Source organism: Muscardinus avellanarius (genome assembly GCF_963383645.1).
Source record: "Muscardinus avellanarius genome assembly, chromosome: 7".
Taxonomy (NCBI): domain Eukaryota; kingdom Metazoa; phylum Chordata; class Mammalia; order Rodentia; family Gliridae; genus Muscardinus; species Muscardinus avellanarius.
Genome location: NC_137793.1, coordinates 92,255,232 through 92,268,125, shown reverse-complemented (window position 1 = coordinate 92,268,125; position 12,894 = coordinate 92,255,232). Strand labels below are relative to the sequence as shown.

Sequence of the window (12,894 nt, the reverse complement as noted above, 5' to 3'; positions counted from 1 at the left end):
ACACGTTATGAATGGTGTTCCACACAGTCAGCTTTGGTTTAGATTGACTCAGAACTCCTCCACTTTCTTTGCTCTTCCTCCTTATGCTCACCTTAGATCTTCCATCTGGATGGCTTAACTTTGGCCTAAAATAGACAGTGTAGGTACTAGCATCTTCTCTTACTTTTTGTTTAAGTGAGAATGTTTCACCCTCATTTTTTTAAAAAAATCCCTTTCATGGGTATATTAAAATTTTTCAATTATTTTCTTCTAAATGTTTTTAATATAATTAAACTGTTTCTTAGCTTCCCTAGTAACAATTTCAGAAGTCATTGTCATCTTAAAAATAATAAGTTGTCAGCCGGGCATAGTGGCGCACGCTTGTAATCCCAGCACTTAGGAGGCTGAGCCAGGAGGATGGCGCAGGTTCAAATCCAGCCTCAGCTACTTAGTGAGGCTCTCAGCAACTTAATGAGACCCTGTTTCCAAATAAAAAACATAAAATAGGTCTGGGAGTGAAGCCTGGGAGTAGAAAGCCCTTGGGTTCCATCTCCAGTACCACAAAAAAAAAAAAAAAAAAAATCCATTGTCTTTTTTTTTTCTCTCTAGCTGCCTATAACATCTTTGTCTTTAGTTTTCTGTAGTTTAATTCTTAAGAATGTAGGTTTATATTTGTAAAAATAGATTATTCTTTATTGTCTTAGTTTTCTTCCCTCTAGAGTGGTGACCTTGTTAGTTCGCAAACATTCTGAACCCCATTCTTCCTTTGCTTTCCTTCAGGGACTCCACCCACACATATATTCTCATTCTACTCTACCTGTTTTGAAACAGCTCTTTCATTCCCTCTGGCCTGTATTCTGGATAATTTCACAAATCTCTCCCTGTCCACTGCTTCTTCAGGTGTATTTCATCTTTGGTTAAAGGCATCTTTTAGTTTTTAACTTGCATTATTTTTATTTCTAAAGTTATGCTTAGTTGTTTGTTTGTTTGTTTTGTTTTGTTTTTTGGTGGTACTGGGGTTCCTGGAAACCATCTACCTCCAAGTTATACTCCCAGACCTATTTTATATTTTTATTTGAAAACAGGGTCTCTTAAGCCTGCATGGCTGGCTTCGAACCTGCACAATCCTCCTGTCTCTGCCTCCCAAGCGCAAGGATTACAAGCATGCGCCACCATGCCCAGCTAGTTGTTTTTTTTTTTTAATTTTCTTTCTTTGAACTCATATATTAAGCCTTTCTTGAATTTCTTAAAATATATTTAATATACATATTTTTAAGTTCTATTTCTGAAAATTCTAGTATCTGAAGCCTACGTGGGTCTGACTCTTCTATCTGATATTTTTCATGCTGGCTTTTACTTATGGTCCCTTCTTTTCTTCTAAATGTGGTGATTTCCTTTTATATTACCTGACCCTTGGAGCTTTATACGTGAAAATTTAGTGAAGTCTGAAATGATGAGTTCTCTGGAGAGAACTGTTGATAGATGCCTGGAAGCACTAGCAGTTCAGGACAATTTCATACTAAAATCTCAGCTTGAAAATTTTTCAGACCACCCATATGAGATCTGGCTTATAGCTTTCCCTTTAACTCTGTTCTTAAGTTTGAAACAATCAATTTCTCTTAAATCTCATTGGGGTATCTGTTTCATGAAGGAATATCCTACTGAAATTCCCACATTAGGAAAGACCCCAAACCTCTTAAGGTCAGGAAAACAGATGTTCAAGTTCATCCAACTTAACGAATACCCTTGAGATGAGTTGTGACTTGTGTGGCAACTTTTGCTTGCTCCCCTCTGCTGAGTCCTCTGCACCTGATTATCTGCTCTCTGTGCATCTACGTACGTTTTAGGGCTGTAGCTCAGTGATAAGGCACATGCTTTATCTTTAACATGTATGAGGTCCCTGGGTTCAGTCCCCAGCACCAGACACACACACACACACACACACACACACACACACACACACACACACATTTTTTTCTTCAAAGTTTAATCCTGAATTTTTAGTTAGTTTTGATAGTTTGACTAAATTATCATGATTCCAAAGCTTTGACGATATTCTGTGAAATGAATGAACAGCAACTTTTTATTCACCTACTAATGTCCACCTTTGTCAAGCCTTGCTTTACCCAAATAGTCCCTGACTTACACATTCTTATATTAATGGCATGAAAAATGCTAGTTCAGTGTCATTAGTGAACCAACTGCCTCATTTGTTTTCTTTTCTTTTCTTTTCTTTTTCTTCTTCTTTCTTTCTTTCTTTCTTTCTTTCTTTCTTTCTTTCTTTCTTTCTTTTTGTGGTACTGGGGTTCCTGGAAGCCCTTCTATCTCCAGGCTACACTCCCAGACCTATTTTTTACATTTTTATTTGGAAACAGGGTCTCCTAAACCAGCGCGCGAGGCTGGCTTCGAACTGCGCGATCCTCCTGTCTCTGCCTCCCAAGCACGGGGATTACAAGTGTGCGCCACCACGCCCGGCTCTTTCTTTGTGTGTGTGTGTGTGTGTGTGTGTGTGTGTGTGTGTGTGTGTGTGTGTTGCTAGGAATTGAACTCAGGGGCATTCTACCTCTGAGCCACACCCCCAGTGCTATTGTATTTTATATTTTTATTTCGAATCTGGGTCTATGTTTCTGAGAGTTTTGGCTGGCCTCAAACCCGCAATCTTCCTGTCTCAGCCTCCCAAATATTGATGTGCGCCACATGCCTGGCCCCCATTTTCTAATATATTATTGTATCCCCTGCCTCCCTAACCTCCAAGTAAAAATATGCTTTAGACAGAAGTGATGAGCTACTGATACCCAGGCAAACCAAGAAAGGACGGCTCCATTATGAAGTCCATTTTTAAAAATAATTCTATTAATGATGCTTTGGGTTCAATATAACCTAAGTGGACTCATGTGGGTTGTGAACCTCACCGATTTTTATCGAGGTTTTGAGTTTCAAATAATTAACTTAGAAATGAACTCTTACATTCAGCCCTCTCATGAACTGAATTCCACATCTATCCAAGTCAAGGCATTCCCTAGAATCTCTCTGCGCAGTCTCCTATAATAGTATGTTCTTGGGTTAAATTTATTCATAGGACTACCACCTTCATTTACTATAAAAGAAAATTCTTTATATAAAGTACTTAACAAGTAAAATTTCTTAATTGAAGCCATCTTAATGATATTTTATCAGGACCTGAGTTTTGATACAACATCGGTAAGGAAAACATTCTATTACATTCTTTTCATATTTACCATGAGTCTGAAGTTAAAATCTCCCTTAGCAAGATGTATTAAGTACTTTAAAAATAAAGAGAAGGCAGAGGAGAGGATTTAGGAGCAATATCTTTCCTGAAAGTATGCTTCTCTAAGTTGCTTTCATATCTTATAACTTATAAAGTTAGTGATCTGTTTTTACTTAAGAACCAACTCCATTTAAAATACTCTCTTCCCATTTATAGCCAAAGAGCTCAGATAAAGATTGATATCTTTATAAAAGATAGCTTATTATAAAATTCAAGTGGTAAATTACATTTATTTATTTCACTGTTAAACTTTCTGTCAAAAAAGGGTGTGATATTCTCAAAAATAATATGACAAAATAACTTCTCCTTCCCCTTTTTCAGGTGAGAATCTGCCCAAATTGTAGAATAAATTCTCTTACCTCTGATTAGCTTCAGCTAGCTCACCCTTATCTTCATTCCTTAATCTTCCAGACATTGAAAAAGTTAAAATAGTTCTTTCAATTAAAACCAAAGAATATTTGAGGCAGCGTATGACCAACAGATTGTAATCGGAGGAGTCAGATGTTCTTCAGTGACTCCAAAAAGTCTTACTTGGGCTTCGAGAAACAGTGCAGTGGTTGTGTGACTCTGTGGCATGGCATGGGAAAGAACTCCTGACTCCACCCTCCAGATACTTCTCATAAATAAAAACATCATCCTTGTATGACAGCTTTGCTCACACCCATATAATACTCTAAGGAGAATGACTAATCACATCCAAAGAGCAATGTCATTAGAACCTACTGGAAGAAAACATAGAAGAGCATTTAATGAGATGCTGATGGTCCCATCAAACCAGTAATCCCTAGAAGTGACCCTAATCTTAATGTAAATAGAGAAATAATCAAAACAATTCCGTGTGTGCCAAGTTTACTTTCCTTAAATAGGTGGGGAAAATGAGGCCAACATTACATGTATTCATATGATTGGCTGGGGAGGGAGGTTGCAACATGCTGACAAATATAACTCAGTCAAATATCAAGGCAAAGCTAAATTCCTTGACACAAAGTCCTTTGAATAATAAACAGTTATTCACAACTCCAAACTATTTGTCATCCCCTCCCCATTTCCTACCACTACAAATAAGACAAGATAAACAAAACCTGGGAGTTTTCTAGGGTCTCAAAAGTAAAGACATGACCTTATCTCTCTGCCGTTGCTTCTGAAGTCACAGAACCCAGATTTAGCGAGCATCTGCTAAGACCATTTCTGCTTGCAATCTTCTCTGGGAAGGAGAAACTGTCCTCATAGTTGAGCGAAAATGTAACTGCTTCCTTTGTAAAAAAAAAAAAAAAAAAAAAAAAAAAAGGCTACCACACCTGCCTTCATTCATTCTCTGTGCCCAATTCCATTAGTCTTTTGCCATCTTAGAAACTACCAACCAGGACAGCCGGGCTTGGCTGGAAGGGCAAGAAGTCTTTCAGACCCAAAGTCGTCTGATAGTCAGCATGTGACCTAATAGGATCCCTGCATCAGTGTGGACAGACTGCATTTTCTTCCTGCTTCCTGGATCTTTCCTTCCCTCCTGGATGGAGTTGTGGAAAAGGAACACAGAACATAATATGTGCCCTGTGCATAGTAAATATTATACTCTGTTCTCACTGTGGTTACTCGAGAAAACTACCAAACAGGTGCTGCTAACTCTTGTACTACAATGGCGAAAATACAGCCGTCGATTACGAAATGTCCCATTTCTTTACCTTTGTGATTTTAATACAAATATATTGCACTCCTTTCTTAAATAAGCAGGTAGGAATTCTTAATGCATGCATGAATTTATGAAGAGGACTAATAAATACTAGTATTTATTTGAAATAAAGTTTCAAATCTAGTGGCCTAAAATTAAGTTAGATAGAAACAACTGACTCTAGCAAACCAGCTGGTAAAACTACTCCCAGCTTTTGAAAGCAAAAGAATTTTCTTTCTTAACATTTGAGTCACTGTATCATTTCATGCACAAAGGCTTTATGTACATACCAGAAAGACAAGCCTGACCACATTTGCATTTAGCCTTTTTTTTATGGTTGTTGTGATTTTGCCAAGTGCTTTATGATCATTTTTTATTAGCTGGGTCTCTCAATAGCCCTGTGAGGTACAGATTAGTAGGTAAAACAGGTACTATAAATGATGAAGCAGGAAGCTCACTCTCCAGGGACATTTTATTTCCAAGAATGCCTGTGCGGAAGAAATACTTTCCCAGGTTTGCTAGAGGCACCAGGAAATAGAAGTCAGCTTGCAAATACTACTGAGCCATTTTAAAGTCATTTTCTTCAAAAGGCACTTGGGTATCTGCCTTCTCTTTTTGTCTCTCTTTCAAAACAAAAGTAAGCAAAGTTCAAGTGAGTGTATATATATATATATATATATATATATATATATATATATATATGTATATATATATATATATATATTTCAATTCAGAAGCATTTATTATGACATCTCTCTCATTAATTGTGCACGTGGGGGGGCATAACTGGGGATTGAACCCAGGGGCATTCTACCTCTAATCTACACCCTAGCCCTATTTTTTTTGTGTGTGTGGTGGTGAGGAACCCAGGGGGGATTCTACCTCTGAGTTAACACCCGCACCCTGATTTTTTATTCTTTATTTTGAAAGAGGGTCTTACTAAGTTGCAGAGAGCCTTACTACTTTAAGTAGCTGAGACTGGCCATGGACCTGTGATCCTCCTGTCTCAGTCTCCCAAGTACTGGGATTACAAGCATGCTCCACCATGCCTGTCTTCATGGATATTTTTAAATGCAGATTACAAGCAACACTGAACACTTAAATAGTCATACCTTTCATGAGGAGTTCTTTGTATACATTAAAGAATAAAAAAATGCATCTATTTAAGAAACTAAGATATATGGTTCTGCTGTTACTTGTTATTAACTCTATCATATCACAGACAATAAAAGTTAAAGTTGAAACTTTCCTAGTGTAATTAGTTCATAGAAAAACTGTAATTTAGGGAAAAGTTTTGCCTGAAAACTGTATTTCTTGGTTTTCAAAGACAAGAAGGTAATACTACATTATGATGTGTATAAGCATTCATAAAAATCAGTGTTTTGTCATTTTATATTCATCTTACTATCTGTAAAATGAGACTACTTAATGAACAGTTTTAGTGTTTATACTAAAATAACATATCAGGAAAAATTATGTGTTAGGATATTTTTGTTTGTTTGTTGAGGATGGGGGTCTACATGGGGAAAAGACCAATAAATATAAGCCATTTCCAAAGTTAAGGTGTATATTGTTGGTAATGGATGCTAGAAACAACTGCCAGGGTTAATCTGAATTGGCAATGTTTTCTTTTTTTTAATGTGTTGTATATGGAATTGGGAATTGAACTCAGTTGTATTCTTCCTCTGAGCCACACCTCCAGCTCTATTTTATATTTTCATTTTGAAATAGAGTCCTGCTGGTTTGATAAGAACCTCACTAAGTTGCTGAGGCAGGCCCTGAACTTGCAATCCTTGGGTCTCAGTCTCCCAAGTACTGAGATGACAGGCATGCTCCATCATGCCTAGCAATTCTTTTATGATGCACTCTGTCACTCACTCCCTAAAGCAACATTCAAATCTTAGCTTTACTGTTTGTCCGCTGTGCTTTCTACTTCTCCAAGTCACCTCCGCTGGGGCTAGGCTGTGCCATGCACTTGTCCATGCCCCAGCCAGATCTTGCTCTCCCCCTCCTTTCCATTGGCAAGGTACTAGGGATTAAACACAGAGGGGCTCTACACTGAGCCTCACCCCCAGCCCTTTTTATTTTTTTATTCTGAAACAAGATCCTGCTAAGTTACTAAGAGTCTCACTAAGTAGCCAAGACTGTCCTTGAACCTGAAATCCTCCTATTTTAGCCTCCTGAATATTGGGATTACAGGCCTGTGCCACTGTACACACAGTGTACAAGGCCCTTCCCCTTCGTTTTTTTTTATTTTTATTGGTGCACTGTATACATCATAATGAGATAAAAAAAAAAACTTGTGTAGACATACATGCACAAATCACCCAGTTAGCCCCTACCCAATCTCCACCCCATTCCCTCCCCATCCCTCCTTCCCATGCTTGGCTTAGTGGTTGACATCTAATATTATAGCAATTTATCCAAAATTAACAATGATAATCCACATAACAGATTCATTTGTCTGATATCAAGCGTTTGATCACTTAGAGATAACATTTCAATATTTCTTTTTGCTTTCTTTCTTACCAGAGGATATTTTTTTCTTTTTTAAAAAAAGGTGAAACTATCATACATTTATTTATTTATTTTTCAGAAAAATTCTATCCTACCATGAAATATGAACTCTAAATACCCAAGACAATCTCGAAAAAGAACAAAGCTAGAAGATTTTCTGATTTCACACCTTATAAAGCTACAATAATTGAAACAGTGTAGTACTGCTATAAAGGCAGATATATACACCAGTAGAGTAAAATAAAAAACCTAGAAATAAATTCTTCCATATATGGTCAAGTTATTTTTGACAAGGTTTCCAAGAAAATTTGGTGAAGGAAATAATAATCTTTTCACTAAATATTGTTGACAAATAATAATTACATGAAAAAGAATAAAATTGGACCCTTACCTAACACCATATACAAAAAATAACTCAAAATAGATAAAAGACCTAAATGTAAATCTTAAGACTATAAACTTTTACCTTTGAATAAGAAAAGCCTCTGATGATGTTATGTCTCAAAAGAAAAATTCAGAAGGACTGAGAGTATAGCTTGATGTATTTCTCAGTTCAATCCTCAGTATTCCCCTACCCCTACAAACCAAAAAAGAAGCCCAGAGCAAGGCAGAGTGGGGCTGTCACTTGTCAGCTCCCTTTGCCCCAGGCTGTTCAGTCAGCTCAGGCATCTCTGGCTTTTGCTAATTAATATGGAGGGACAGGAGTGTCTGGAGCTAAGAGCCTCCTTTTACTTTGGCAATCACAGAATCAAATTCAAGTGATTAAGTTTGTAAGCACAGTATTATTGCCACGAAATTAAGGCACATGTGGATGCAACTCAGCTCATGGTGAAAGAGGGCAGTGATACTCAGTGGCAACTTCACTACGACTGTTTCTTCCTTTTAGTAAAGAAAGCCAAAGCACAAAATATAAGGTCATGAAAATATGTCAAGAAATCTCTGGTGGCAAGTGCCCCTCTTCCCAGGCATTACCACACCACCCTGCGCTACAGCGCACCCTGAGACCCCTCTCAGCAAGGTCCTTCACGTGAGTTTTCTTCAATTAGATCCCCCAAGCTTAATCTCTCTGGGATCAAAGTACAGATGCACCTTGATTTACAATAAGGTTACATGCTGATCGATTCATTGTAAGTCAAAATATTGTAAATTGAGATTGCACTTAATACCTCTAACTTGCTGAACACCCTTGCTTAGCAACACAAGACACTGTAGAGTCTCTGTGGTTTATTCTGGTGAGTCTGTGGCTGGCTGGGAGCTGTGACTCACTACCACTGTCCAGTGTGGGGAGAGAATACTGTGCTACATCTCACTAGCCCAAGAAAAGATCAAATTTGATACTTGGCATATGGTTTCAACTAAGTGCATATTACTTTCATATCAACTGTGATGTCAAAAAATCCTAAATCACAGCTAGTACTTAGGAGGCTGAGACAGAAAGATTGCAGGTTAGAGGCCAGCCTCAGCAACTTCACAACACCCTGTTTCAAAATAAAAGTAAAAATAAATTGAACTGGGGTGTAACTCAGAGGTACAATGCCCTTGGGTTTAATCCTCAGGACCACAAAAAATATTTTATATTCTAATTATTAACTATATATTATAAATATATAATAATCTAATAGCAAATGTATTATAAAATATATTTTATATCATAATTACTAAAATATATCTTTATATCCTAATTATTTCACCAAGGCTCCACCTCCAAATAGTATCAACATATGGTTTAAGGGATTAAGTTTCAAGCACCTGAATTCACCAGTATTTGGTACACTCAAGTACCAAACCATAGCCATTCCCAAAGTTCGTTGGAGCCTGATCCATACTTTCTAGCACCACTCTTTCATAAAAGCATCATATGCCAGGAACTGTCTGTATACACACCCTTGGCCCTTTTAAGCTCCAATGACTGGTCTAAGTTTTCCAGAGTAATTGGAATGCGTCAGCCAGAAAGCTTGTGAAGAATATAATCTGGAAAATGATACCAGAGAATACCATCAGGAAAATGGCAGGATAGGACTTTTCATGGCTTGTCCCTTCACAACAATGTCAATGTGAAACACACACACACACACACACACACACACACACACACACACCTTCAGAAGAGCTGATGAGGGGGACTTCCGGGAAGATGGCGACCGAGAAAAGCGGGGCTTAAGAGCCCCGCTAACAACCAATCTCCATTACCACAAAACCAGCGCCCTTCATAGCCAGAAAACACCATCACCAGAAAAACAAAAAAAACCACCAGGCTCCAGAGAGAAAGCGGACTGAGAACAGAGCTCAGGGCCACAGAGGAGACACACGCGCCCGAGGACGCGGCAGCAGCGCCATACTGCCGGCGGCAGCGGCAAACTCAACGGACGGCTACAGCAAGCCGAGGTGAGCGGCTGTGGAACAGCCAGGCGGGATCTTTCGGCGCAGAAAGCATTTAAAGCTCCCAGTGACCGAGCTCAGCACACACTGCAGGGATTCAGAGTGGAAATCAAAACCAGAGAAGAAAAAATACGCCAGCCTCACGGCCGAGGGTGTAACAGAGGCACCATATTGCCACCTGTGGCGGCAGCAGCAGCAGTGAATTCACCGAGTCCAGTACAGCTACATCTGCGTACTCAAGAACAGTGAGTCAAATTGCGGGCCCCAGAGGAAAAATCCCAGTACTGTACCCCTGGTACTTGACCCAGTGGGGGAGGGGCGGTGGCAGAGATATCACACCATAGAAGAACGTGCAACCTGGCAACCCCCATAGTTTAAAGCAGCCTCTATCAACTCCCTGGGTCGGAGACTCTGTGATACAACCCAGTAAAGGAGTAGTGGGGTCTGAGATAATACAGACTCGAGATCCAGAGCACCTTAAGTGAAGCCATAGTGACCCAAGGGAAGAACCCAGAGAAGGCACAAACATCCGAAATCATGGGAAAGAGGAATAAAACTGGAGTAATGAATGTGCACAACCCCACAACATCAGAACCCGATAAAACAGAAAATCAGAGATTTCTAGAAGATCAAATCAGGAAAATAACTGTAGAAATAATAGAGGTGCTTCGAAAAGAACTCAGAGAGAGCCAAAAAGAGATAAAGGATGCAATTAATGAAGTAAAGGCCTCAATTCAAAGCACAAACAAACGATTAGACCACATGGAGAACAGAATCTCGCTCTTAGAAGATGAGCAATCCAAAAATGAACGCATAGTTTCTAATCTAGAAAAAAATATCCAACAGCAGGAATCTGACATTGAAGAAATATGGGCCCATCTTAAGAGAGCTAACCTAAGAATAATTGGAATAGAGGAGGGAAAAGAAAGTGAAACCAAAGGGATCAACAATCTCTTCAAGGAAGTAATAGCAGAAAATTTTCCAAATATAGAGCAAGAGGTTGATACACAGATCCAGGAAACTTATAGAACTCCCTTTAGACAGGATCAGAGAAGAGGATCCCCACACCACATAATTGTCAAAATGACCAATGTGGAAGCCAAGCAGAGAATCTTAAAGGCAACAAAAACAAAGAGCCAAGTGACATTCAGAGGCAAACCAATTAGAATCACTCCAGACTTCCCTAACCAAGTCATGAGAGCCAGAAGGGCTTGGAGTAACATATTTCAAACTCTGAAAGAAAACAACTTCCAGCCAAAAATTTCCTATCCAGCAAAACTTTCTATCAAATTAGATGGAGAAATAAGAAGCTTCCATGACAAACAGAAACTGAAGGAATTTATGTCTTCAAAACTAGCGCTAGAGAAAATACTCAAAGAGATTAACTACAAAGAAGAAATAGGTAACACACACCAGAACCAGAGAAACAAGATTTTCCATCCAACAGACAACTAAGATTGGGTATCTGTGGAGATTCATTATTTATGTTAGTCTTTTACCTATCTCTAAATTGTATTGTTTGCCTTTATTGTTGTTAATTTTTAGGATTTCTAGTTGGAATATTAATATACCTTCAGATATAGCATTTGGAAATATTTTATCCAATTCTATTAGTAACTTTTAACTCTGTTTACATTGTCTTTGGATATACAATTTTTTTTTTATTTTTTAGGGAGTTTGTATATTCTTCTGTTGCCTGTGCCATTGAAATCATAACCAAGAAATCACTGCCAATTTCAATGTTGTGAGGTTTTATGACCCAGATTTTCTTCTAAAAGTTTATAGTCTTAAGATTTATATTTAGGTCTTTTATCTATTTTGAGTTAATACTTGTATGTGGGATTAGGTAAGGGTCCAATTTTATTCTTTTCCATGTAATTATTATTTTTCAACAATATTTAGTTAAAATATTATTATTTCCACCACCAAATGTTCATGGAAACCTTGTCAAAAATAACTTGACAATATAGGGAAGAATTTAGCTCTAGGCTTGTATTTAACTCCAATGGTTTATATATCTGCCTTTAGAACAGTATTACACTGTTTCAATTATTTTAGCTTTATATGGTTTGAAATCAGAGAATATATATCTGCTAGCTTTGTTTTTTTTCAATATCGTTTTGGGTATCTAGAATTCATATTCCATATTAGGATAGATTTTTTTCTGAAAAATAAATATATGAATATATGATAGTTTCACCTAAAAAAACAGAAAAAAATATGCTCTGGTAAGAAAGAAAGCAAAAAGAAATATTGAAATGTTATCTTTAAGTCATCAAAAGCTTGGTATCAGACAAATGAAACTGTTATGTGAGATTAACATTTTTAATTTTGGATAAATTGCTATAATACTAGATGTCAACCACTAAGCCAAGCATGGGAAGGAGGGATGGGGAGGGAATGGGGTGGGGATCGGGTGGGGGCTGACTGGGCGATGTGTGCATGTATGTCTACAAAAGTTTGTATCCCACTATGATGTATGAATACAGTGCACCAATAAAATAAAATTTAAAAAAAAAAAGAAGAGCTGATGAGGTAGGGGATTATGGGACTTGGTCAAGCACAAAATAAGACACGTTAAAGAAGGTAGGAAGGGCAGTTTCAACCTTACCTGCATCACCTCTTCCCCCCAACCCGCAGAGGACCACATGGTAAGCAAGACCTCCTGCATGGGGGACAGAGAGTGAAGTGAGCTCCTGCCTTTCCTGCACACGCCAGCATCAGGACCACCTCCAGTAAACCCAGCGCCAAGCTGGTACTGCGGATACAGATACCTGGCTCCATGCCCACTTCAGCACCAGGCAGGCCCCAGCTGTCCTAGGTTCCAGTATAACTACTTACCAGGGCAGCCCCGCCCCATCTTCAAGCCCCAGCTCCAGGCCCACCCCATGACCCCCATAGAATGAATCTCCATGCCTGCCCCAGGGCCCGGCCAGTTCCTGATACCCTGGACTCTGCATCACCCCATCATCAGTCTGGCTTATGTGACTACAGGGTGCATCCCAGTCCAGAGCTGTGTCAGTCCATATCCCTGGGATTCTGTTCCACTATATTGACAGGTCCA

At 38.6% G+C, this 12,894-nt stretch overlaps 1 protein-coding gene across 1 annotated transcript in view; it reads right to left on the bottom strand.

The window, feature by feature from the left end:
• The window catches only part of DENND1B (DENN domain containing 1B), a gene marked incomplete at both ends in the record, with an annotated part of 243,584 nt that extends 239,901 nt beyond the window's left edge, over positions 1 to 3,683 (bottom strand). The window contains one exon of the mRNA XM_080698366.1: positions 3,628 to 3,683. Within this exon, the coding sequence (XP_080554492.1) occupies positions 3,628 to 3,683 (56 nt within the window). The remainder of the gene's footprint in view (positions 1 to 3,627) is intronic.
• Positions 3,684 to 12,894: the final 9,211 nt, after the last annotated feature.